At 38.1% G+C, this 24,382-nt stretch overlaps 1 protein-coding gene across 3 annotated transcripts in view; it reads right to left on the bottom strand.

Annotated features, from left to right (window-relative positions):
• The window catches only part of SYNJ2BP (synaptojanin 2 binding protein), a 47,908-nt gene extending 29,003 nt beyond the window's left edge, over nucleotides 1–18,905 (bottom strand). For all 3 annotated transcript variants that reach the window (XR_014326384.1, XM_082844878.1, XM_082844877.1), the window contains exon 1: nucleotides 18,763–18,905. Coding sequence is in view for 2 of the 3 variants with exons in the window: in XM_082844878.1 (XP_082701004.1) it covers nucleotides 18,763–18,826 (64 nt within the window). In the remaining variant the exon portion in view is untranslated. The remainder of the gene's footprint in view (nucleotides 1–18,762) is intronic.
• Nucleotides 18,906–24,382: the final 5,477 nt, after the last annotated feature.

The raw sequence follows: 24,382 nt of genomic DNA, 5'->3' as shown, positions 1-24,382 counted from the left end.
GTAGTTCTGCCACCATAGTCAGGGTCCCTATTTCTTACTATCATGATAGAGAACAAAAAATCCTTCATTTCCTTCAGATTCTTCTCTTTAAAATCTAAAGGTTATAAAGTAAAAAAGCAGTGTTTCACAATCTGTTATTCTGGAAAAAATAATTTATTAAAATGAAACAAAACAGTCGATTAACCCCAATGATGACAGCCACTGTTATGAACACTAGATTGACAAACACTCTACTTTCCCCCTATCTACCTGCAGGGCTTTTCTATCCCAAGATAATCTCACTAATTTTCCCTAGACACCAGTCAAGCTCTATTGGTCACACAACCCACTATTCATCTAATCATTTTGTGGTAAAATATATGTAACACAAAATCAAGCACCACTGGACAAACAACTTACTGTCTGTGTAGAGGTAAAATATATGCAACATAATATTTAACACTTTAACCATTTTAAAGTGTATGATTCAGTGGCATTAAGTACATTCACAATGTTGTGCAACCATCACCAGTATCCATATCCAGAACTTTTTCATCATACCAAATAGAAATTCTATATACATTAAACAATAACTCCTCGCTCCTCCCCCCCCCAGCCCCTGGTAACCTCTATTATACTTTCTGTCGCTACGAGTTTGCCTATTCTATATACCTCATATAAATGGAATTATAAAATATTTGTTCTTTGTGTCTTGCTTATTTCACTTAGCATAATGTCTTCCAGGTTCATCCATGTTGTAACAGGTATCAGAATTTCATTCCTTTTAAAGGCTGAATAATATTCCATTGCATGTACATACTACATTTTGTTTAGTCAACTGTCAATAGATATTTGGTTGTTTCAACATTTTTGCTATTGTGAATGCTGCTGCTACGAACACTGGTGTACAAGTGTCTGTTTGAGTTCCTGTTTTCAATTATTTTTGGTGTATATCTGGAATTGAATTGCTGGATCACATGGTAATTTTATGTTTAACAATTTGAGGAACTGCGCAACTGTTTTCTACAGCAGCTGTACCACGTTTTAAATTCCAAAAAGCATTGCCCAAGGTTCCAATTTCCCCACATCCTCATCAATGTTTGTCACCTTCATTTTTGGGGGGTTTTGGGATAGTAGTCATTCTGATGAATGTGAAGCGGTATCTCACTGTGGTTTTGATTTGGATTTCCCAAAGGCTAGTGATGTCGAACATCTTTACATGAGCTTATTGCCCATTTATATATTTCTTAAGAAATATCTCTTCAAGTTCTTTGCTTATTTTTGAATCCGGTTGTTTTGTTGTTGTTGTTGTTGAGTTGTAAGAGTTCTTTATATATTTTGGGTGTTAATCCATTATCAGATATATGGTTTGCAAATATCTTCTCCCATTCTGTAGGTTATCTTTAACTCTCTTTATAGCGTCTTTTGAGTCATAAAATTATTAATTTTGGTAAAACCCAATTAATCTTTTTTCTTTTGTGCCTGTGCATTTGGTGTCATATCGAAAAAATCATCACTGAATCCAATGTCATGAAAAAATTTCCCTATCTTTTCTTCTAAGAGTTTTAATCTTAGCTCTCATATTCAGGTGTTTGATGCATTTTTAGTTAATTTTTGTATATGATGTAGGGCAAGGATCCAAATTCATTCTTTTCCATGTGGATATCCAGTTTTCCCAACATCATTTGTTGAAAAGACTGTCTTTCCCCTCACTGAATGGTCTTGGTACCCTTTCAAAAATCATTTGGCCATATATGAGAGGGCTTATTTCTGGGCTCTCTATTCTGTTCCACAGCTCTATATATCTGTCCTTATGTCAGTACCACATTGTTTTGAATGCTGCAGTTTTGTACAAGTTTTGAAATCAGGATGTTGTGAGTCCCTCAACTTTGTTGTTTGTTTTCAAGATTACTCTGGCTAATAGGGAGTCCTTTGAGATTTCATATGAGTTCTAGGATGGGGTTTTCTATTTCTGCAAAAAGGCAGATGAGATTTTGATAAAGATTGCACTGAGTCTGCAGATCGCTTTGGATAGTACTGTCACCTTGACGATATTAACTCTTCTAATCCATGAATGCGGAATGTATTTCCACTTATTCATGCCTTTAATTTCTTTCAGCCAAATTTTGTAGTTTTCAATGTACAAGTTTTTGTCTCCTTGGTTATATTTATTTATGAGTATTTTATTATTTTTGATGCTATTGTAAATGGAAATGTTTACTTAACATCCTTTTCAGATTGCTCATGTATAGAAACTCAACTAATTTTATGTGCTGGTTTTGTATCTTGCAACTTTGCTAAGTTTATTATTAATTCTAAGTTTTTTTGGTGGAATCTTTAGAGTTTTCTACATATAAGATTGTATCATTTGTGAACAGAGACCATTTACTTCTTCCTTTCCTATTTGTACGCCTTTGATTTCTTTTTCTTGCCTAACTGTTCTGGATAGAATTTCCAACACTATGTTGAATAGAAGTGGTGAAAGCAAGCATACTTGTCTTGTTCCTGATCTTAGAAGAAAAGCTTTCAATCTTACATCATTGACTATGATGTACCCATATATGGATTCTTCATATATGACCTTTATCATGTTGAGGAAGTTCCTTCTATTCCTAGTTTACTGAGTGTTTTTAATGTGGAAAGGTGTTGAATTTTCTCAAATCCTTTTTCTGTATATTGAGATGATCATGTGGGCTTTTTTGCCTTTATTCTATTAATATGTTGTATCACATCAACCAGTTTTCTTATATTGAACCATCTTCACACTCTTGGAATAAACTGCACTTTGTCACGGTATATAATCTTCTTAATAGGCTGCTGAATTAAAACCATGTAGCTCTATGATCACCATAGCTTTCTGTGTGGAGACAATTTCTAAATCACCACCACAGGGAATAAGACCCAAATAGAATCTAGCAGCTTCACTGGTTGGAGGAAATGGGGATCAGAGTTTGGGGAGGGTGAGGTTGCTGGAAGTTGCAGGGCAAAGTTCTGGAAAGGAGGAAGTTAGACAAAAAAAAAAAAAAAAAAAAGAAAAGAAAAAAGAAAAAGAGCTCCAGGTATTTGCATGAGTCTTTCCAAGAGGCCATGTATACATTGAGTGGAACTCCACAAGGCTAGACAAATAAAAACTAGTAAGTTATAGGCTGAACAATTCTCAGAGTTCAGCAAGGCAGGGAGACTTTCAACTTTTGACCAACCAGAATTGAAATCCTCAGCGATTCACTAGGAAATTCAGTGGAGACCCACTTAGAACATTTGGAGGGCTCAACTATCGCCGAAGTGAATGCTACTTTCGACTCACCCTAGGAAAGCTTACAGACAGGTCTAAAGAGGTGAAACTGACCTGCAAGTTACTTAACTGCCTACCAAAACAAATTCAACAATGTAATATTAAAAATGTTAATGTAAGAAAACAAAATGCAGACACTGAACAATGTAACAATCACAACATCCAGAATCTAATTTAAAAAATTTAACATGCTAAGAAGCAAGAAAACATGACCTAGAATCAAGGAAAAAACTGGTCAATAAAACAACCAGAAATAACAAGAGGATGAAACTAGCAGACAAGGATGTTTAAAAGGCTATTATAACTATGTGGAAATAACTAAAGGAAGTCAAACATAATGTGAAAATGGAAGTTTTCCCCCCAGTCTTGAAGCAGCTTTTGACTTCATTTTGAGCTGATTTTTGTGCATGGTGTAAGACAGTAGGCCAGTTGCATTCTTTTGCATATGGCTGTCCAGTTTTTCCAACATCATTTACTGAAGATACTATCCTTCCTCCACTGTATATGCTTAGCTCCTTTGTCATAAATTAATTGACCATATATGCATGGGTTTATTTCTGGGCTCTCTATCCTGTTCTACTGATGAAAATGGAAGATTTTTTTAGGAAAATGAAACTTATAGGTTTGAAAACTAGACTATCTGGAAGGAAAAATACACTAGATATGAGTAACAACAGATCTGATACCACAGAATAAAAGGTAAGTGAGAAGACATAATAGGGAAACCACAGTAACACGTGGGATAACAGGACATGGTTTAATATATATGTAACTAGAGTTCCAGAAGCAGAGAAAAAAAGGGAGATAGAAAAAAATGTCTGAAGAAAACAATTAGCTCAAATGTGATAAAAATATAAACAAACAGATCCAAGAAGCTCAACAAACCCCAATCAGGATAAATACAAAAGAAAAAAACAGTAAGACATATCATAATCACATTGCTCAAAACCATGTATAAAGAGAAAATCTTAAAAGTAGTTCACAGGGAAAAAGGACACCTTAAGTACAAAGGAATAAAGATAAGAACGACAATAGACTTCTCCTCAGAAACTGCAAGCCATAAGTCAATGAAGCATCATCTTTAAAATGCTAAAAGAAAAATACAAGTTAACTTATAATTCTATGTCCAGTGAATACAGCCTTCAAAAAGTAAAGTAAAATAAACACTTTGTGAGCAGAACAAAAGCTGACAGAATGTGTCTTAAGCAGATTTACATTATGATAAATATTAAAGGAAATTCTTCAGGCAAAAACAAAATACTGAATGGAAACTTGGATCTCTATGAAGGAATGAATACCACCAGAAATCATAAATACACGGGTAAATGCAACTTAAAATAAAAAGAATGAACATAGATATACTAAGCAGCTGGATTGACCGTATTAATAAGTAAACTTTGGAAAAAGGAATATTACAAGGGATAAAAAGGGGCATTTCCTAATAAAAAAGGAGTCAATTCATAAGAAGATGAAACACTAGATATGAAAGTACCCAATAACAGAATTTGAGTATCAATGAAACAAAAACTGAAATGAGAAAAAGGCAAGTCAAAAAGGACTATTGTAGATTTCAACATTTCTCCCTCAGTAATTGATAGAACAAGTAAACAGAAAAGTCAGTAAAAATATAGAACACTTGAACAACACTAAGAATGAACTTGACCTAATTTACATTTACTGAACAACATACTCAGCAACTATAAACATTCTTTTGTAGTGCAAAGGGAATGTTCGCAAGGATTGATGGTAGGTCAAGAAAGTCAGTCTCAATAAATTTCAAGACAGAAATGAATTAGAAATCAACAAAAATAACTGTATTAGTCTTCTTGGGCTGACATAACAAAATACCACAGAGTGACTTAACAGAAATTCTGTTCTGGAGGCTAAGGAAGTCCAAGATCAAAGTACCAGCAAGACAGATTTCATTCTAAGGTCTCTTCTCTTAACTTGTAGGTGGCCACCATCTTGCTCTCTGGTCCTATGACTGCTTTGTTACACACAAAGAGAGGGTGAGCTCTCTGGGTCTCTTTCTATAAGGACACTAATTCTATAGGATCGGGGCCCCATCATCATAACTTCATTTAACCTTAATTACTTCAGTAAAGGCCCTGTCTCCAAATGCAGTCACATTAGAGATTAGGGCTTCAACATGTGAATTTTGGAGGGACACAAACACTGTCCTCAAAAATAAGATATCTAAAAAATCCCTAAATGTTTGGAAAACAAATAACCTATGAGTTAAGGATGAAATTATAAGGGAAAATAGAAAACATTTTAGTTGAATGACAAATCAAAATATATTAAAAACTGTGGGAAACAATAAAAAACTAAATAAATGAAGATACACCATGTCCTGGACTAGATGTCTTAGTACTTTTAAGATACAATTCTCTCTAAATCAAAATGGATTTTTATTTATTTATATATTTTTATTGACGTATAGTTCATTTACAATGTTGTGTTAATTTCTGCTGTAAAGTGATTCAGTTATACATACATACATATATATATATATATATATATATATATACACACACATTCTTTCTCATATTCTTTTCCATTAGGGTTTATCACAGGATATTGAATATAGTTCCCTGTGCTATACAGTGGGATATTGTTGTTCATCCATTCTATGTATAACAGTTTGGATCTGCTAATCGCAAACTCACAATCTATCCCTCCCCTCCCCTCCCTCCCCCTTGGCAACCACAAGTCTGTTCTCTATGTCTATGAGTCTGTTTCTGTTTCGTAGATAAGTTCATTTGTGTCATATTTTAGTTTACACACATATAAGTGATAGCATATGGTATTTGTCTCTTTCTGACTTACTTCACTTAGTATGATAATCTCTAGATCCATCCATGGTGCTGCAAATGGCATTATTTCATAAAATGGATAATTTTAATGCAATCCCAGTCAAAATCCAACAGAGATGTATTTGTAGAAACTGACAAGCTGGTTCTAAAATTTACATGGAAATTAATACTCTGGGGTGGTTTTTTTTTGAAACTTATATTATTAAAGTTCTAGAACAGTCAAAACATTTTTGAAAAGAAACAAAATTGGAAGACTCACACTTTATTTCAAGGTTTACTATAAAGCTACATTTGTCAACATACTATGGTATTTGTATAGAGAAAGACAGGCTAATGGAATCAAATTGAGATCAATATTGGGCCCACATATAAATGGTCAACTGATTTTTGATACAGATAATAATGTATTTCAATGGTGAAAGGATGTTTTCAATAAGTGTTGGGACAACTGCGTATCTATACGAGATAGAGATAAAAATGAATTTTAATGATTAACTCAAACACATGCAAAATAAATTAATTTGAAATGTATCTTGGAACTAAATGTAAAAGCTAATCTATAACATTTCTATTAGAAAACATAGAAGAAGATGTTCTTTACCTTGGGGTACTTAAGATTTCTTAGACATTACACAAATAGCACAACCATAAAAGAAAAAAAAAAAAAAAACTTGACAAACTGTTCTTCATAAAACTTAAAGCCTTCTACTCTTCAAAACACAAACCCTACTTCCCAAAAAGGAAAGGCAAGCCAAACTGAAAGAAAATATCTGCAACACATATACATGACAAAGGACTTGTGCCCAGAATATATAAAGAACTCTTACAATCCAATAATAAGAAAACAAACAATCCAATAAAAATGGGTAAACGACTTAAACAAATACTTCAGAATATATACGAATGGCCAATAAACATATAAAAATATGCTCATCATCATTAGTTATCTGGGAAATGCAAACAAAAAACCACTCCACAACCCCTACGATGGCTAAAATAAAAAGGAATGATAATATCAAACGTTGGCAAATGTTGGATGTGAGATAACTGGAACTGTCATACACAGCTGATAGAATTGTAAAATGACACACATACTTTGAAAAAGTTTGGCAGTTTCTTTTAAAGCTAAACACACACTTACCCATAAAACCCACCAAACCCACTCCCAATTATTAGGTATTTAATCAAGGCAAATTAAAACACGTGTTTACACAAAGAGTTGCATATGAATACTCACAGCAGATTTATTTTTAATAATCAAAACCCAGAAACCCAAAAGTCCATTAATAGGTAAATGGATAATCATACTGTGGTATATTGTGGTATATTTACACAATGAAATACTACTCAGTAATAACAAATAAATGCATAGATGACTGAAAGAAGCCTAAATACACTCTATATGATACCATTTCTATGACGTTCTATATTAGGCAAAACTCATCTACAGTGATAGAAATCAGATCAGTGGTTGCCGAGAGGATGGGGTGAAAGGGCCCACTGCAGGAACACACAGAGAATTTTCTAAAGTGATGAGTCATGATTACACTTGTGTATATTATTCGCCAAACTCCTTAGAACTTTACACTTAAAATGAATGCACTTTATTACATGTCAATCATACTGCAATAAAATTGATTTAAAAATGAATCTGGTAATTCTTAAGTGTGAAAATGCAAGTATCCTAAGCAACTATCATTGACTCTTATTATTAATCAATAATAAAAGACAGTCTAAAGTTACTTGAAGCACCGATTATTTGGTGATCATTGGGCAAAAAATGTGATTACAGTACCCTACTTCTCACACAGTACCTTTTCAATGCAAATATGATAAAATGATTTTTTTTTAAAATTCTAAGCACAGTCTCAAGATGTTAATGTGAATGAAAGTTGAAAGTTAAAAAGAACTGAAAAATGCTGATATAGAAGATGAAGTTTAAACTCAAAATCCTTATAACCTACCTTTCTAGCCAGCTTTGGACCCTCCCTGCTCTACACTATACAGTAACAACAAAACTTAATAATTGCCCTCACCAAAGAAGATCTACAGATGTCAAATAAGCACATGAAAAGATGCTCCACATCGTATGCCATCAGGGAAATGCAAATGAAAACAACAATCGGATACCACTACTCACCTATCAGAATAGCCAAAATTCAGGACACTGATAACACCAAATGCTGGTGAGGATGTGGAGTTACAGGAACTTTCACTGACTGCTGGTGGGAGTGCAAAATGGTACAGCCACTTTTGTTTCTTACAAAACTAAACATACTCTTACCATATGATCCAGCAATTGCGTTCCTTGGTATTTACCCAATGGAATCAAAAACTTATGTCCACACAAAAACCTATGCATGAATATTTACAGCAACTTTATTCATAATTACCCAAACTTAGAGGAACCAAAACTCCTTCAGTAGATGAATGGATAAAGTGTAGTACATCCAGAGAATGGAATATTATTTAGCACTAAAAATAAATGGACTATCAAGCCATGAAAAGATGTGGGGATCCTTAAATGCATATTACTCAGCGAAAAAAGCCTATCTGGAAAGGCTACATACTGTATGATTTCAACTATATGACACTCTGGAAAAGGCAAAGATCAGTGGTTACTAGGGTTAGGAGGGAAGAGAGGGATATATAGGTGAAGCACAGAGGATCTAAGGTAGTGAAAATACTCTGTATGATACCATAATGATGGACATAGGTCATTATACATTTGTACATTCCCATAGAATGTACAACACCAAGAGTGAACCCTAGTATGAACTATGGACTTTGGGTATTTACAATGGGTCAATCAATGTAGGTTCATCAATTGTAACAAATGTACCTCTCTGGTGGGGGATGTCAATAATGGGGGAGGCTATGCATATGTGGGGATGGGAGATATGGGAAACCTCTGTACCTTCTCAATTTTGCTGTGAAACAAAAACTGCTCTAAATAAATAAAGTCTTAATTAAAAACAAATAATAATTACCACCTCCCTGCTTTTCACCCTTACACACACACAGCTGTTCCATGTCTCCAAGATTTTCGATGTCTTCTTCCTTTTGCCTAGAAACATATTTCACTGAAATTACTTGTTTAATTAGCTCTTTACACTATTGCAGTAATTATCAATAGTTCCAATGATGAATAAAGCTGCTATAAACATCCATGCACAGGGGATTGGCTTTTTTTCATTTTTGTATCTCCTGTGCCCACCCAGTACCTAGGACACATACAAACCTCAGTTGGTGGCAAGCGACTGTTAAAGCCATTGGAAGTAACACCTAAGCCAGGAATTCCTAACATTTCTAATTCTGGGGAAATGCAGCAACGTTAATAACGTCTCTGTGAGCCTCCAGTAGGCTTTTTCATAACCTGAAAAAGAAGGCACAAAAGGAAAGGAGGGAAATATAGAAGGGGAAACCCAATGTCCCTAAAATGCCTATGACATAGGTTACCCTGCCTTTCCTGGATGACTCAACTCTTGCTCCTCTGAAATCTATTTTCCACACAGCAGCAGTAATGACAGGCACCATTTAATTAATTAAATGAGTTATCTTTGGTAAACTGATTAGAAGAGTGCCTGATACAGAATCAACACTATAAAAGTATCTGTAAAACAAAACAAAACAAAACCCCCATTTAATTCTCACAACAAGTCTGAATAGGTGCTGTTAATACTCTCATTTTATAGCTAAGGAAATCAAAGTATATAGAAGTGAGGTAACTTGCCCAAGGCACATAGCTAGTAACACAGGTATTCTGGCTCTTAATCACTATGCTTTACTGCTCACTGCAATTATACTAAAATTCAGTTCTCTTTGTATCCACAGTGCCTAGCACAGAAACATGCGCTACAGTCATTGCTCAATAAATGTGTAGATTGAAAGAAAGAAAGAATGAATGATTCAAACAAGTGATTCAAGAGGTTAAATGACTAGGCATCTTTTCACCCAAAACTATTATATTCTCTGGAGACTCTCTGGTCCAAAGATGAAATATGTCAGTTGTTATTTGTTACTTCTCCCAAAAGAGAGTAACATGACAAAGAGAGAAAGAGGGAAAATCTTAAACCTCAAAGAAACAGAAAGACAGTGCAGCAACAAAAAATGTATTACGCCCATGGTCCGTCTCTGTCCATCCTGGTGCCCCATCTGATGGAGGCGACAAAGAATATGGCCTGTGTGAATGAAAAAAATATTGCCTGCAACACTGTAAACAAAGGTTGTTGCAGCCATCGAGCCATCACATTATAGCTGCCCGTGACAGTGAGCCCTGAGGAAACTCAGGATGGAAGCAGCACGCCTGCCATCAAGCAGTCAGCCACCACAGCCACCTCCAGTGATGTACCCTGAGGAGACTCCGGGTGAGAAAGCCCAGGATACTGGCCCCAGATAGCTGAGGTGCATGTCAAAGGAATGATTTCAATGAGCCCAGACTTTTGCATCTTCCCATACACAGAAAAGCACTAAATTCCTTAACTTGAGATGTCTGGTTTTCTTTACTTAACAGTAACCTTTTGATGTTCTGACTACCTGGTCTTTGTTGCAAGAACTCCAATGTGTCCTGGCTCCTCCCTTACCCCTTCAGAGCAGACTCTCAGAGCTATCTGAGAGGCTGCGTCCCAGGCTTAAGTCCAATTTTGTCTGCTAAATAAAACTTAACTCTCGACTTTTAGGTTGTGCATTTTTTTTTTTTTTCAGTCAATACAGACCAAAGATGTTTCAGGCAGTACATGCCAGGACATACATCTGGGCCTCTTTTTATTGCTCCTAAGTTTCTCTTTCAAATATCTAGGTAGGCATTTGATCTACCTATTCCTGATCCCTCCAGAATTTGGCTTTTCCAGCTGGCTCTCCTGTGGACTTGATGGTTTATTGCAACCAGATTACAACTAGTTATACTAATTATCGTTTTAATTTGTTCTCTGTTTCCAAATTATTTGTGCTTTTTGTCTCTCTGCTGCAGTATGACTTTGTTAATGTTACTAGCCGTATTACTTATATCCTGTCTATTTTATAAGATTGTTGTCTCCTGCATTACCCCAGGCCCCCAACAAAATTAGTGATGTCTTGAGAGTTAAACCTATATAACTCTATACAGAATAATTGTAATAGTGCAACTCTAGGTATGGGAAGAAGCAACAAGGGAAAACATTTCCTGGATCATAATAAACTAGTAAGACGGCGGATCCAGAGAATTTTAAATTATCAACAGGGCCTAATCCAGAAATTGGCACCTTGAGTGGCATATCAACAGAATCTTTGCCTGATCTAGGAATGAGCCTTCCTAGCACTGTGGGACAAAAATCAGTCATGAAATGTCTCCCAAACGTTGGGAATTTATGACCAAGGGGAGGGACTGCGTGTGAAAAGTGTTGCCTGCCATTTTGGTAAACAAAGGATGTTGTAACCATCAAGCCATCAAATTACAGCTGCTCCTGACAATGAGCCCTGAGGGAACTCAGGATGGAGACAAAGGGGCTGACCCACCGCCAAGCCCTGAGCCACTGCAGACACGCCCAATGGTGCCGCCTGAGGGGACTCAGGATGGGAAAGAACAGGATACTGGCCCTAGATAGCTAAGGTGTGTATCAAAGGAACGCTTTCAATGAGCCCAGACTTGCATCTTTCCATACATAGAAAAGCCCTAAATTCCCTAACTTGGGATATCTGGTTTTCTATCATTAACGGTAATCTTTTGATGTTCTGACTACCTGGCCTTTGTCTCAAAACCCCTATATATTCTGGCTCCTCCCTTACCTCTTGGGAGCAGTCCCTCAGAGGTATCTGAGAGGCTGTCTTCTGGGCTTGAAGTCCTCAGAAAGAATGCCAAATAAAACATTTAGATTGTGCATATTTTCTCAACATTTAGATTGTGCATTTTCTTCAGTCCACAGCATCCTTATTCTCTCACTCCAGGATAAGCCCTTTTGCAAGCACTGAATTTGTATATCCGGTCTCTACTAGATCATGGCTCTACTTGCTCCCTTGCTTTCAAAATGTTTCGATCTCTTAATTTTTGCCTGATATTACAATTTATACCCTATCTGTTGCCCTCTTATCAATTTTCTCTTATTCTGCTGCTTCTTGCCCAATATATGGTAAGCTGTGCATAGCAACAGGCATGAAAACACCATAGTTTTGTACAAGGGGAGAAGGACATTATCTAATTCGTTTCTAAGACACTTCCTAAAGGCACTGAGTATTTCCTTTGGTCTTCTGTCTGAAATGTTCCACTGAGTCTGACTCTACTGGGAACGTATCTTATGAAGGTCCATAAGTCTCTGGATATTCTACCTCTTGAGGATAGTTAGCACATGCCTACCATAATTATCCTCCTACTGAACTGCAAAATTCTTAAAAATAGGGATCGTTTCTTATTCTTTATCCTAGTATCAATGATTCCTAATCATAGTGTACATAGTAAACACTAAATGAATATTTTTAAAAACAGCTTCCCTTTATTTCTGAGCCTCCTGAAACCAAGTTTGTTCTGATTCAATCAATCAAGTATAGATAGTTTTCCTCAATAAATAATTGTGCATTTACTCAAATACAATCATTGGCTACTTTGTTGCCTAGTCACATGGCTTTACAAAATGTTTCTATAGTTGAGCATCTATCAGCTTGCCTTTCTACTTCTATCTTGAAAAAATTCTCAGTAAGATTGATCCTTGAAGCAATCTTTAGAGACACATTCTTTGTATCATATACTTTTCTCACTCTCTGTGTTTTTCCACTTATTCCACCTCCTTGTTTCTGGAATGTTAGTCAGTTTCCTACCGTTATATCACATTAGGACCAAACTGATTCTTCTTTCTCAAATTGTATTTAGTGGAGAACCTTGTTTATGACTTTTTGAAAGCTGAAATAGACCATGTTACTGGTTATCTTTATATAACAACATCCTATTATACTTTTCTGATATTCATCAATTTGCCTAGTCCTTTCAAGAACATTTACTGACCACTTTGTGTCATGTACCAGGCAAGGCATTAGGAAAACAAGAGATGAAATATATATATCCTTTTAATCAGAAGAGCTCAGACTGAAGTAGAGGGAAGAGGAGACACAAGTAAGGAAGCAAATATAGAAATAACGCTATTTTTTTCTCTCTGTGTTCCCACAGGACTCTGTGATCTTTCTAGGATCGTTCAGAGCCTGGATTTTTAAGTCACATAGACCTGGATCCAATTCTTTTTTTTTTTTTTTAACATCTTTATTGGCGTATAATTGCTTTACAGTGGTGTGTTAATTTCTGCTTTATAAAAGTGAATCAGCTATACATATACATATATCCCCACTTCTCTTCCCTCTTGCATCTCCCTCCCTCCCACCCTCTCTATCCCACCCCTCTAGGTGGTCACAAAGCACCGAGCTGATCTCCCTGTGCTATGCAGCTGCTTCCCACTAGCTATCTATTTTACACTTGGTAGTGTATATATGTCCATGCCACTCTCTCACTTTGTCCCAGCTTACCCTTCCCCCTCCCCGTGTCCTCAAGTCCATTCTCTAGTAGGTCTGCACTGGATCCAATTCTTAACTCTGCCACTTAAAGAGTTGTGTGATGAGAGTCAAGGTTTTCTCCTTTGCAAAATGGGATAATAACCATTTATTCCTTGCTGGGAGTAGATGAGACAAAGTGCTTAGTTTGGCAATACATGACAGACAATAAATGGTGTCTGAGATTCATAATAAGGGGGCATCTAGCCTGGGTAAAGAAGGCTTCCTGGAGGAGGTGACTCTTGAATTGAATCTTAATCAATGAATGAATAGGAATCAATGAATAGGAAGGGGAAGGAATCAAGATGGAATCTTAGAGAAAGGTTAAGTTTTCACACCAGCATTGAGAACTTTTCATGATCCAGTCTCTACCTATCTTAGCAACCTCTTCTCCCTTAACTCTCCTAAATGAACCCTTCCTTCTATCCAGGCTGGTTTATTCACTCATCTCAGAATATGCTTACTTATTTTCTTTTCTCTATTTCTCCTTAAGCCATCCCTGGTTGTGGCACTAGCCTAAAGCTTGTCTATAAGAGCAACATAAGTTCCACCTTCTTGTAATTGATCAGTCTGGCCCCCACCAATGCCCCCATTCTTTCACCTTTTCTAGCACAGGGTTAGATTAACATACCTCTCTACACACTTCCTTTGTCCTCCTATTACATTCATGCTCATCACAGTCCTTAACCATCTGCACCTCTGCACTGAGATTTAACTTTTTACATGTGAATGTCATATCTCCATCGGAACATAAATTCAATGAGGGCTAGACGTCACATAATCAAAAGAGAAAATAGGGGGCTTCCCTGGTGGCGCAGTGGTTGAGAGTCCACCTGCCGATGCAGGGGACACGGGTTCGTGCCCTGGTCCGGGAAGATCCCACATGCCACGGAGCGGCTGGGCCCGTGAGCCATGGCCACTGAGCCTGCGTCTGGAGCCTGTGCTCCTCAACGGGAGATGCCACAGCACTGAGAGGCCCGTGTACCGCAAAAAAAAAAAAAAACCAAAAAATAAAAATAAAAAGAGAAAATAGGGCAAGGATACAGCACTTTATTCTCAGCTCTATTTGGCATATGAAGGGTCAGAAAACTGTTAGCACCAGTCTCGGGGTTAAACACAAAGCACACGGCAGGTCTGTAGAGGCTTAGATGCTTGGACTTTATGAGGTTTTTGTTTTTAGGTTCTCACCTTGATACGCTGTCAGCTCTGTCAATAGAAAACTATAAAAACTTTCCACTGCGGATTGTGTTAGTCATAGGATGCCTCAAATCATTCTGGAAATAAGGCATGATATAACAAAATAAAGGTCAGGAGAAAGGCTGGGAGCCAACTCCTTAGACATAGCTACTATAGTGGGAGGTAGTATATGGAACACTATAATCAACAGATCTGGGTTAAATTCCTGGCTTTTGAAACTTACTGGCTTTAGAACTTGGGCAAATCCTTAACCTCTCTGAGAGACAATTTCCTCAATTAATAATGTGGATTAATCACCATTCACGGTGGTTGTGAAGAAAAAAAATTTATATATATATAAAAAGTAACTAGCACACTGCCAGAAAGAGAATACTTCCTTAATTATTCATTATTAAAACATTGTACCAACCCATTACCCTCTGCAACTCCTTTAAAGAAAGTAGAAAAATAGAGATTCTGTTCCCTCTTTAAAGGTGGTAATCGGGAGCAACTTGCCGAAACTCACTGATAACTCAGTCCTGAACAAGGAATCCTAATATCCAACATGAAGTAGGGTTGTCTTTATGGCCAATATGTACCTGTTACAGTGAAAAAAAGCTAAATTAGATTCTTGTCATACTTCTTAGAGTAACTGAGTCTTTCCAACATTAAAAACTCTCAATTTGATAAAAGTGGGAGGCTTCGAGACTATAATCAAGCTGGATGCCCATAGAAAGAAGAGTGTTCCATAAAGGATAAAAAGTAAACTCTTCAAACCCTTGAGGGCATTTCATTTGAGATTGTGATTGATTCTTCAGACCACCTACTGCTGGTTCAAAATGGCAGGAACCATAAAACAACACATGGCCAAAGAATCATGAACTCTTGGAAGTGGAAGAAACTTACAAAGTCGTCCAGCCTAAGCCTCTCCTTACATGGCTGAGGAAGTAGGCATAGGATAGATGTCAAGCTATGTACCAAGCTTTCTTTTGCCTCACCAGATACTCACTTCATAGTCATAACTTCCCCAAGATTTTATTTCCCTTGCAGTAAGCAAGATCAGACAGAATAGGTTCATTTGCCTTGCAAAATGGGCCTAAACACTGGAATTACCCAAGACGCTTGCCCCTGACAGAACACTGACACAAAAAGGCAAAAGTATGTACATCCTTGCAGTTACCTGATTAAACTATCAGGTCCCTACAAAGGACGCTGTACTGAAACAAAGAGTGACAATGCTGACTACAAACAGAGATGCATACTTGGAACTATAGGCTTTTCATATTTCTTCTGTAGAAAGAAAGACCACTATGGGACTACCAAAATTACTGGAAGCTTCTAGTGGTGATAACTGACTTCTTCCCTATGCATCTTCATGATGGCACAGTGAGGAAAAGCCGAGTTAGACTGTGAGACTTCTTAGGAATACCACATACCAGGTAACTAGCTTTGGGAGGTGATAAACAGAAACTTGGAACCTTGTTAAATGAACCAATCAAACTTCAAATGACTGTTTTTATCCAAGTTTGTGGCTCTACTCATCTAAACTTTTAAGTTTATCAACTTATATGAGTAAAACATGAAAATGCTTAGAAAAAATTAAAAGTCACTAGGTGAATAAATTCATTCATTTTTGAATAAATGCACATACAAAACAGAAATGAAACAACTCTGAGGTGAGACACATTAGCATATACAAGTATTCTTAATCAGTCCTTTGACGTTTGTCCTAATTCTAATAATGCAGAAAAATGGTAACACTAGGAACTTCAGGTCTGCAAGATCAATAGGACCAGAAATTTCAGTGAATAGTGAGCTGAACATTAATCAACACTGTTATGTAAATACCAAAAAAGGTGAAGTGATATTACACTAAACTTTTAAAATATTTAGTGACTGGAATATGCAAGAGAATATCAGAGTTCTGCTCTGCTCCAGTCAGGAGATCCTGAAAATACTGTGGATACTGCAGCAAAAGGACCATGTCAAAGGACGTTAAATTCTTAAGCAAGAGACAAGAATCAAACTTCAAATCACATCACAAGAGAGCTAATGTAACAACTAGGGATATTTAGGCTGTAGAAGAGACAAAACAGGAGAACAACCAGATGCCTTTAAATACTTGCAGGGCAATCAGGAAATGAACTACCATTGTTTCAGTTGGCCCTAGGAGAAGAACAAGTACCAATGGATGAAAAGTACAGAAAAACAGATTTTGGTTTAACAATAATTTTCCATGTTAGCCTCAAAAGTCAATAACCATTAACAGGGAGAGAAGGAGAAATTTACATAAAATAAGAAAAATGTACCTAAGAGACTTGAGCACACTGAATGAGCCTTTGACAAAAGTTTAGGAGATCGTATGAAGCATGACATTAAACCATGCAGATTAGTAATAAATTACACTCTCATAAGTAAAGCTGATTTCCAATTTTTTTATAACAAGAAAGAAGACAAAGCATGGATGATTCAGAAAGCCATATTTGGGCTTCCCTGGTGGCGCAGTGGTTGAGAGTCCGCCTGCCGATGCAGGGGACACGGGTTTGTGCCCCGGTCTGGTAAGATCCCACATGCCGCGGAGCGGCTGGGCCCGTGAGCCATGGCCGCTGAGGCTGCGGTCCGGAGCCTGTGCTCCGCAACGGGAGAGGCCACAACAGTGAGAGGCCCGCGTTAAAAAAAAAAAAAAAAGAAAGCCATATTTTATGAAAAATAATCTATGAGTGGTGGTCAAGCTACTGCAAAATTCCAGATGGGAAAAGATGGACTGGTCTAAGTAGTGACGATGGAAACAGAAAGGAGTGAAAGACTTAAAAAATTATTTCCGATAGAGTTCATGGTACTTGATGAGTTGTTGGAGACTCTTGAAATAACAGTATTTAGCAGTATTTACTGTGTTAACCTAACCATTTATCTACTAACAATAAAAACAACAATAGTAGTGAACACACAGTGCTTAGCACACAATGTTCTAAATATTTTACATAGATTAACTGATTTCATTCTCATGACCAGAGGAAGCGTACTCTATTATCATGCACATTTTACATATGAGAAATTAAGTCTTACATCAGTAAAGTTAGTTAATAAATATCAAAGAACTAGTAAGAGGTTAGATAACCATTTTTGGACCTACATAAGCCCAAAGCTAAAGCTCTTAATTGATACACTAGACAGCTGTAAAGGAAAGGCAACAAAAGCCAAAGTGGGCAGCATGTAGTACTATTAAGAGCCTAGTGGAGTGAAATGCATCAGGAGATAAAAGCACTGTAGGTGAGAGTGAGGATTTGGTAGTATCGGAATCACATGACGGGCTTGTGGGAAGGAAGGAAGGGATGAAAAGGACCAAAGAAACATCTGTATTGAATCCAAATTCACAGAGGTGGGTCCTAGGAATTAACCTTTTTTTAAAAAAAAAAAAAAGAAAAACCAAAAAACCTTGGATAATTTTGAGGCGAAACCAGCTTTGGGAACATCTGTAGCAGATCTCTAAGGTCTCTTTCTGGTTTAACATTCCAGTTGACCGTCTAAATGAATTTCCCAGAAATGAAAGGAGGGAGGGAGGAATACTAGCACCAAGAAAACGGCTATGCATTTACAGTACACACCGTTTATGCTCCCATTTTTACTAAACTGTCTCTCATAGAAACAGGGATAGAGCAGGCAAACGGAAGGAAGGGTGTGGTGTTCATGGGTGCTGGCTAAAAAGCAGGCTTTCCCCCAGGATTTTCTAGTACCGTTAGCAGAAAGAAACTTCCTGACTATAAATATATGTGGTAACCCGACTGCAAAATGAGGTGGACCCCTCAGATCCGTCTCAGGCTAACGCTGGATGCCAATATAGCCTTCTATGTGCTCACAAGCGTTGCAGGAAATATCTCGGTTGGGGCCTGCCTTCTCCAAGGCCAAAAGAATCTGGCTCTGCAGAAGAGGTGTCCGCTCTGCAATTACAGCCTCAAGTACCCTACTCCCAGCGATGATCATTTCTGCACATACCTGAGGGTCCTCTAGTGAGATTGATCTCCTCCTCAGTAACCAAGCAATCCACTCTTCCGTTCATATTTTACTCTTGTCTGGCTCCCCAACCTGGGTCAGCGAGGGCTCGCGCAGGCGAAGGTGAAAATCACCCCGGCGGCGGCCACAGCATCGCACTTTCGGTTTCAGTAGCCCCTGAACCGGAAGAGGAAGCAAGGAGAGCGGCGAGCGCCAGGAATGCTGGGAGTCGTGGTTCTGGCTGCCGTTCTGAGGCGTTATCTCACCTGGTGGTCAAAACAAACTGTGAGGTGAGTAGGGAGCGCATTTCTATCCTGGGTAGGGATAGGGAAGGTAAGAGACATAAATGAATTGATATTGTCAAGGAAAAATGAAAACTAAGATCTCCTGCCATCTCAGAAAATCTTACCGAATGTAGAAAAAAAATTATATTATTCAGTAAGCCCTGAACCAGACTGGGATGGGTGTCACAGGCAATTGCTAATGCGATTGCAAAGAAAGAATCTCACCCTTTTTTATAGACAAGCAGATACAATCCATTACGTGCATGTTCTCATGTCAGAGTACTACGTAACCACACCGGTTGCTATACCTTCTTTGGTAGGTCACGCTTGGGGTAGCCATTTGTGTTCGTTAATTGCCATCATCGAAGGGAAAAAGAAAACTTTTCTATTTCTGTGACGAGAAGGTACTTTTAGCTTGGAGCAACGAGCCTAGGCTAACTTCTATGGTGCGAGGATGTGGGGCACTATCTTCCTGGATGTTTAGATTTCAAAGAGTTGGCTCCCAGGACCTTAAGAAAAACTTTACTGAGTTGTACCTGGTAAGAGGCTTGTTTAGCTTTTAAAAAGACTTATATACATATAAAAGAGACATAGGAAGGATTTATAATTACAAATTTGTTCAAGAAAATTCTCTATGAAAGGGGAGAGGGGTAAAGGTCTCTTCCTTTTGGTAACAGGGAAAACAGGGAAAATTCAATCTTTTTTTTTTTTTAAGTCCCTGCAGTAAGACTGGTAAACACAGTAGCTTCTGGTTTGATTATTTAATCTGAATTGGAATGCCTTAATTGGAATTGAACTTTTCAATCTTCCATCAATCCCTGTGGTCTGACTCCAGGTGATTTCTCAAACCAGAAGCTACTGTGTTTATCAAACAAAACAAGAAAGAGGCAGATTCAGCAGGAAGGCCTCTTATTTGCCAATCCTGAGAGAAGTTAATATGCAATAGTGGAAAGAACACAGGAGGTGATGTTAGAAGACCTGATCTCAAGTTTCAGCTCCATCTTCCAGTTGTCTGGCTTTGATCGGGTAACCTAATATCTCCCAACTGTGTTTCCCCATCTTAAAAAGGGCATGATAATAGATCTTTAAAAATGTTTTTGAAATGAGTAAATGAGATGAAAATTTTAAAAATGACTTCTCAACTTCAAACTCAGATTCATGCCATCCTCAACTTCCAGCCCTCCTAACACGTGTTAATTGAATGAGTGAATAAAGTGAAAAACAAAGTATGATAAGTGAAAAAAAAAGTAAGTAGGTGATATTGGAATGCCAAGAGAGAAGACATCAGATAGAAATAGGAAAAGAAAATCAGGAAACTTATTAATGAAGAAATTTTGAAGAAAAATAAAAGTTTCTTGTAGACTATGTGGGGGTAGGGGAGTCACTAATCTGTACCTGGGAAGATTGCCCTTTTCACCTGAGCCCTCAGTTTCAAAAGAAACACAAAGAGCAGTAAAAGAAAAAAGGTCACCAAATAAGTTTAGGAAGTGCTGGTAATAAGTGGAGTGACAGATAAGGCATGTAAATTGTCTTTATACCTTAATGTAAGTATAGTTTTTAAGAATGAGGAAACTAATATGTAGGAAGGCAGATAACAGAGGAAATAGGAGTTTCCACTAAGAGAAAACAATTGAGAAAAGCTATGGAATCAGGGTAATCACGGTGTTAATGAACACAAGTGCATGTGCCTGATGACACACAGGGAGGCCAAACAATACCAAAATGTCGGAGCTTGGAGCAGAGAATGGTTTATTGCAGGGCCATGCAAGGAGATGGGTGGATCATGCCTTAAAAAACCCAAACTCCTTGAACGCTTTCAGCACAGCCCCTTTATAGGAAAGGTGAGGGAGGGGCGTGGTTAGTTGTTGCAAACTTCTTGGTGTCAGATCCTTCGTTCTTGAGGTCAGGTCATGGTCAAGTGATGGTGTTCCTGTAAATCTCCACCAAACAAATGTTATTCTCTGTTCTGACAAGAAAGGGCAAGGTCCCAAGGCATAACTTTCACCTTTCACCCTCCGAGGTCCAGGTCCTGGCTAAGAGGAGGGGATCCCTGCGGGGGCCAGTTTCCCTGCCCAGGAGCGTTCGTCTAGCACCCAGTCTGGGTCCTCCCGCCAGTACCCAGGCCCAGCTAAATAGGCAGATCTCAGCTGGCAGTGCCCTCAGGGCCAGGTCCCCAGTCCCTGCCCAGCCATCATCACTGAGGGAGCCAGGTGCCCAGGACCCAATTGGTCCTCAGGTGCCTCAGGCTGCCTAAATGGGGGGTAGGGAGCCAGGTCCAATGGACCGCAACCCATGCAGACTGCCACTGCCATTAGGTTGCAGAGGTGGGGATGGGGGAGAGGTTCATCACTACCTCAAGGCCTGGGACCGGCCAGTGGATGACCTTGGTGAGGCCTATGGAGCCCTGCAGGACACAGCCCCCTGCCTGTTCCCTGGGCCTCCCAGCTCACCTGCCAGCCTGAGGCCAGGTGAGCTGTAGGGCCCAGGGGGAGAAGGCCAGGATCCGCCTCTTACCTAACTCTCTGCCTGGTGACCACCACACCCGAGGGTTGGCCTAACGGGCCCCCTAACCACCATGCTAGTGGTCTTGCAGTAATGGTTGCCTGGTAACTGCCGCCTGCCAATGGCTGCACGCCCTGCTCTATTACAATTCCCCCCTTTTCTTTGATATTCCTCAATCTTGAGGAGAACATGTAGGTATGTTTTGGATAGAGTGGTTAATCATGAACTTGGCAGAGGAACTCAGTTTTAGAGGGACTTGGTTTCAACCTCCAATTCTGTTTCATCCTTCCCCAAGTCTTTCAGGGAATGGGGTGATGACCACTCTAGCTACTTCCTGCTAAAATGGGACACAGTCCTACCTTGATTTGGGGCATGGATACCGAGTTGGAAATAATCCCAAGTTCCAAGTCCTGGATCCAAGTCTTGTATAAGAAAGATCTCATTCCCTGAGGAATTCAGGAGAATAAGCCTGAAAACCAGTATGGACCTGGCATGCTGGGGGAGACTTGTTGCCACAAAGCCAGACTCATAGAAGTATAATTTACCAAATTGCTTTAAGTCACGAGTAACTTGAGGGGAAGGGCTTCCCTATATCTAGAGAACACAGATCAAAATCAGTAATATTCCAGACAAAACGCATAACCATTATAACCATATATACCAGTTTACTCCGTAACCAATCCTTTTGTTATCTTTTTATGAAGCCATCAGGTCTTCCATTAGAATTTTAAATTTCTTACCCAGTTCAGTGGTATAATCTGAACTTTATTAGAGACCTGCACTTATCAAAAAAGTCCTCCCTATGAATCTTCTTGAAGATGAAGCACTTTTGCAAAGCATCAGCTTAACTGTCTATTAAAGACTTAAAAAGGCAAGGTTAAAAATCTGATCACAATGTGTTGACAAAACTGAATCAATTTGCTATGATATGACCAGAGTTATGGCTGATAGATTATACCAGGACATATCTACATTTCAGAAACTTTATATAATTTCTAGAATATCTATAGTAGTAACATTTATCTGTACAGTATAATAAAGGAAGGCTTATTACTCCTTTGACAATGCTTCCCATGTAATTCAATGTACCAAATAATACTAGTTAAATATTCCTCCTTGAGATGCCTTAGGGGCCCCCTAACAAATCCCAAAGTTAGCTGGAGGTCAAAAGAACTTTAATTAAAATTTGATATTTGGGAAGTTTGCCAAAAAGTTTCAAAACACTTGGTCAAATAAGATCATCAGTCACTGTAAGACAATACTTGTTTCTTATCCACAGTAAGAAGAGAACTTAAAAGCAAATACAGATCACTTAAAGGAAGGAAGTTTATATAACCTGTTATCAAAAGCAGCATTCTAGGTAAACTTGTTCTCTTAGCAGAGAGGAACCAAATCTAGTCTCGCACCAGCTTACTTTTAATATTGATAACAAAATCCATTTACCTAAATTTAATCTAATCTCAGCCTGACCATGCATAAAAGTCCTTTTTTACTCAAAACATATATCCTACTTTCCTACTGTAAACTGAAATGTTTTTAAAAATATTTTAGTAGCTTTAATTACATATTTAGATTAGAATCCTCAACTCTTAAGTACCTTAATTTTTAGTGAAAACTAAGAGGCAAGTAATTGTGAACTGTTTGTCATACCAGCATTTTCTGATTGGAAACTTATGCTTTGGTTTTCCTCTCCTAAGAAGGCAAAGGTAGGTAAACTTAGATTTGCCCAGCAACCAGTGTTGCAATATTTTATCCTATTTGAAATGACCTAGATGGTCAATGAATTCTTGCCATTTAACTTAGTTCAGTTTCAAGTTACCAGTTTGGAGAGGCTATTTTAGATAGACTTAAGGTTTCATTATATCAAGTTATTTTTCTTGCTGACAAATTTGCAACAGATATAAGGTCTTATTTGATCTCTAAATAACCTAGGTACAACAGAAGTATTATACTTAACAAGCTTAAGCTAGCTTCAGTGCCAGATATCAATTCAGTACTGAACATTTCCCAGGTCATGAGGACCTGAAATTCATTTTGGCCAACTTTCTAAATATTAAAAAGTATTTCATTTGTAAGCACTTACTTTTGAGTCAATTAAATAGAGCTCACTTAGGGGGCTTCCCTGGTGGCGCAGTGGTTGAGAGTCCGCCTGCCGATGCAGGGGACACGGGTTCGTGCCCCGGTCCGGGAAGATCCCACATGCCGCGGAACAGCTGGGCCCGTGAGCCATGGCCGCTGAGGCTGCGCGTCCGGAGCCTGTGCTCCGCAACGGGAGAGGCCACAACAGTGAGAGGCCCGCGTACTGCAAAAAAAAAAAAAAAATAGAGCTCACTTACAAGTTAACTTAGCTGTAATATAACTGAAAGTGGTCCAGTTCTGGAGAATGCATCTCAAGGGGCTGCATTCAGGAAACAAATTTGAGTTTCCCATAGCCAGCACAATTACACACAAGACAAATGCAAACATACACACAAGGAACAAAATCTAATTCCTGCAGGACAAAAACAAAAGGGTGAAGTTCAACAATTTCCTCAACTTTTTCAAGCAAAGATCCCTCTTTTTAACAACAAACAACATGCAAATGGAAAGATAGGGAATCATGACTGCATATGTCGTGGCAATTGATCTGGCAAATGCAAAACCAAAAAGGAAAATAACACCAAAAAACAGTTGGAATAAGTTAAATTTACTTAGTTAACTCCAAGCTTTCTCCTAGAAATATTTTTATTTTCTCAGGGTCAGAATTCTGAAAAAATAGTATTTCATCAAACCAGCTTTCTCTAACTACATACGCAAAAAGAACAAGTTTTGGAATTTCAAAAGGGTTTCATCTTAAC

The sequence above is a fragment of the Leucopleurus acutus genome (genome assembly GCF_964270905.1).
Source record: "Leucopleurus acutus genome assembly, chromosome: 1".
Classification (NCBI taxonomy): Eukaryota; Metazoa; Chordata; class Mammalia; order Artiodactyla; family Delphinidae; genus Leucopleurus; species Leucopleurus acutus.
Note: the sequence above shows the minus strand (reverse complement) of the source record. Positions and strands in the feature narration are given on the sequence as shown.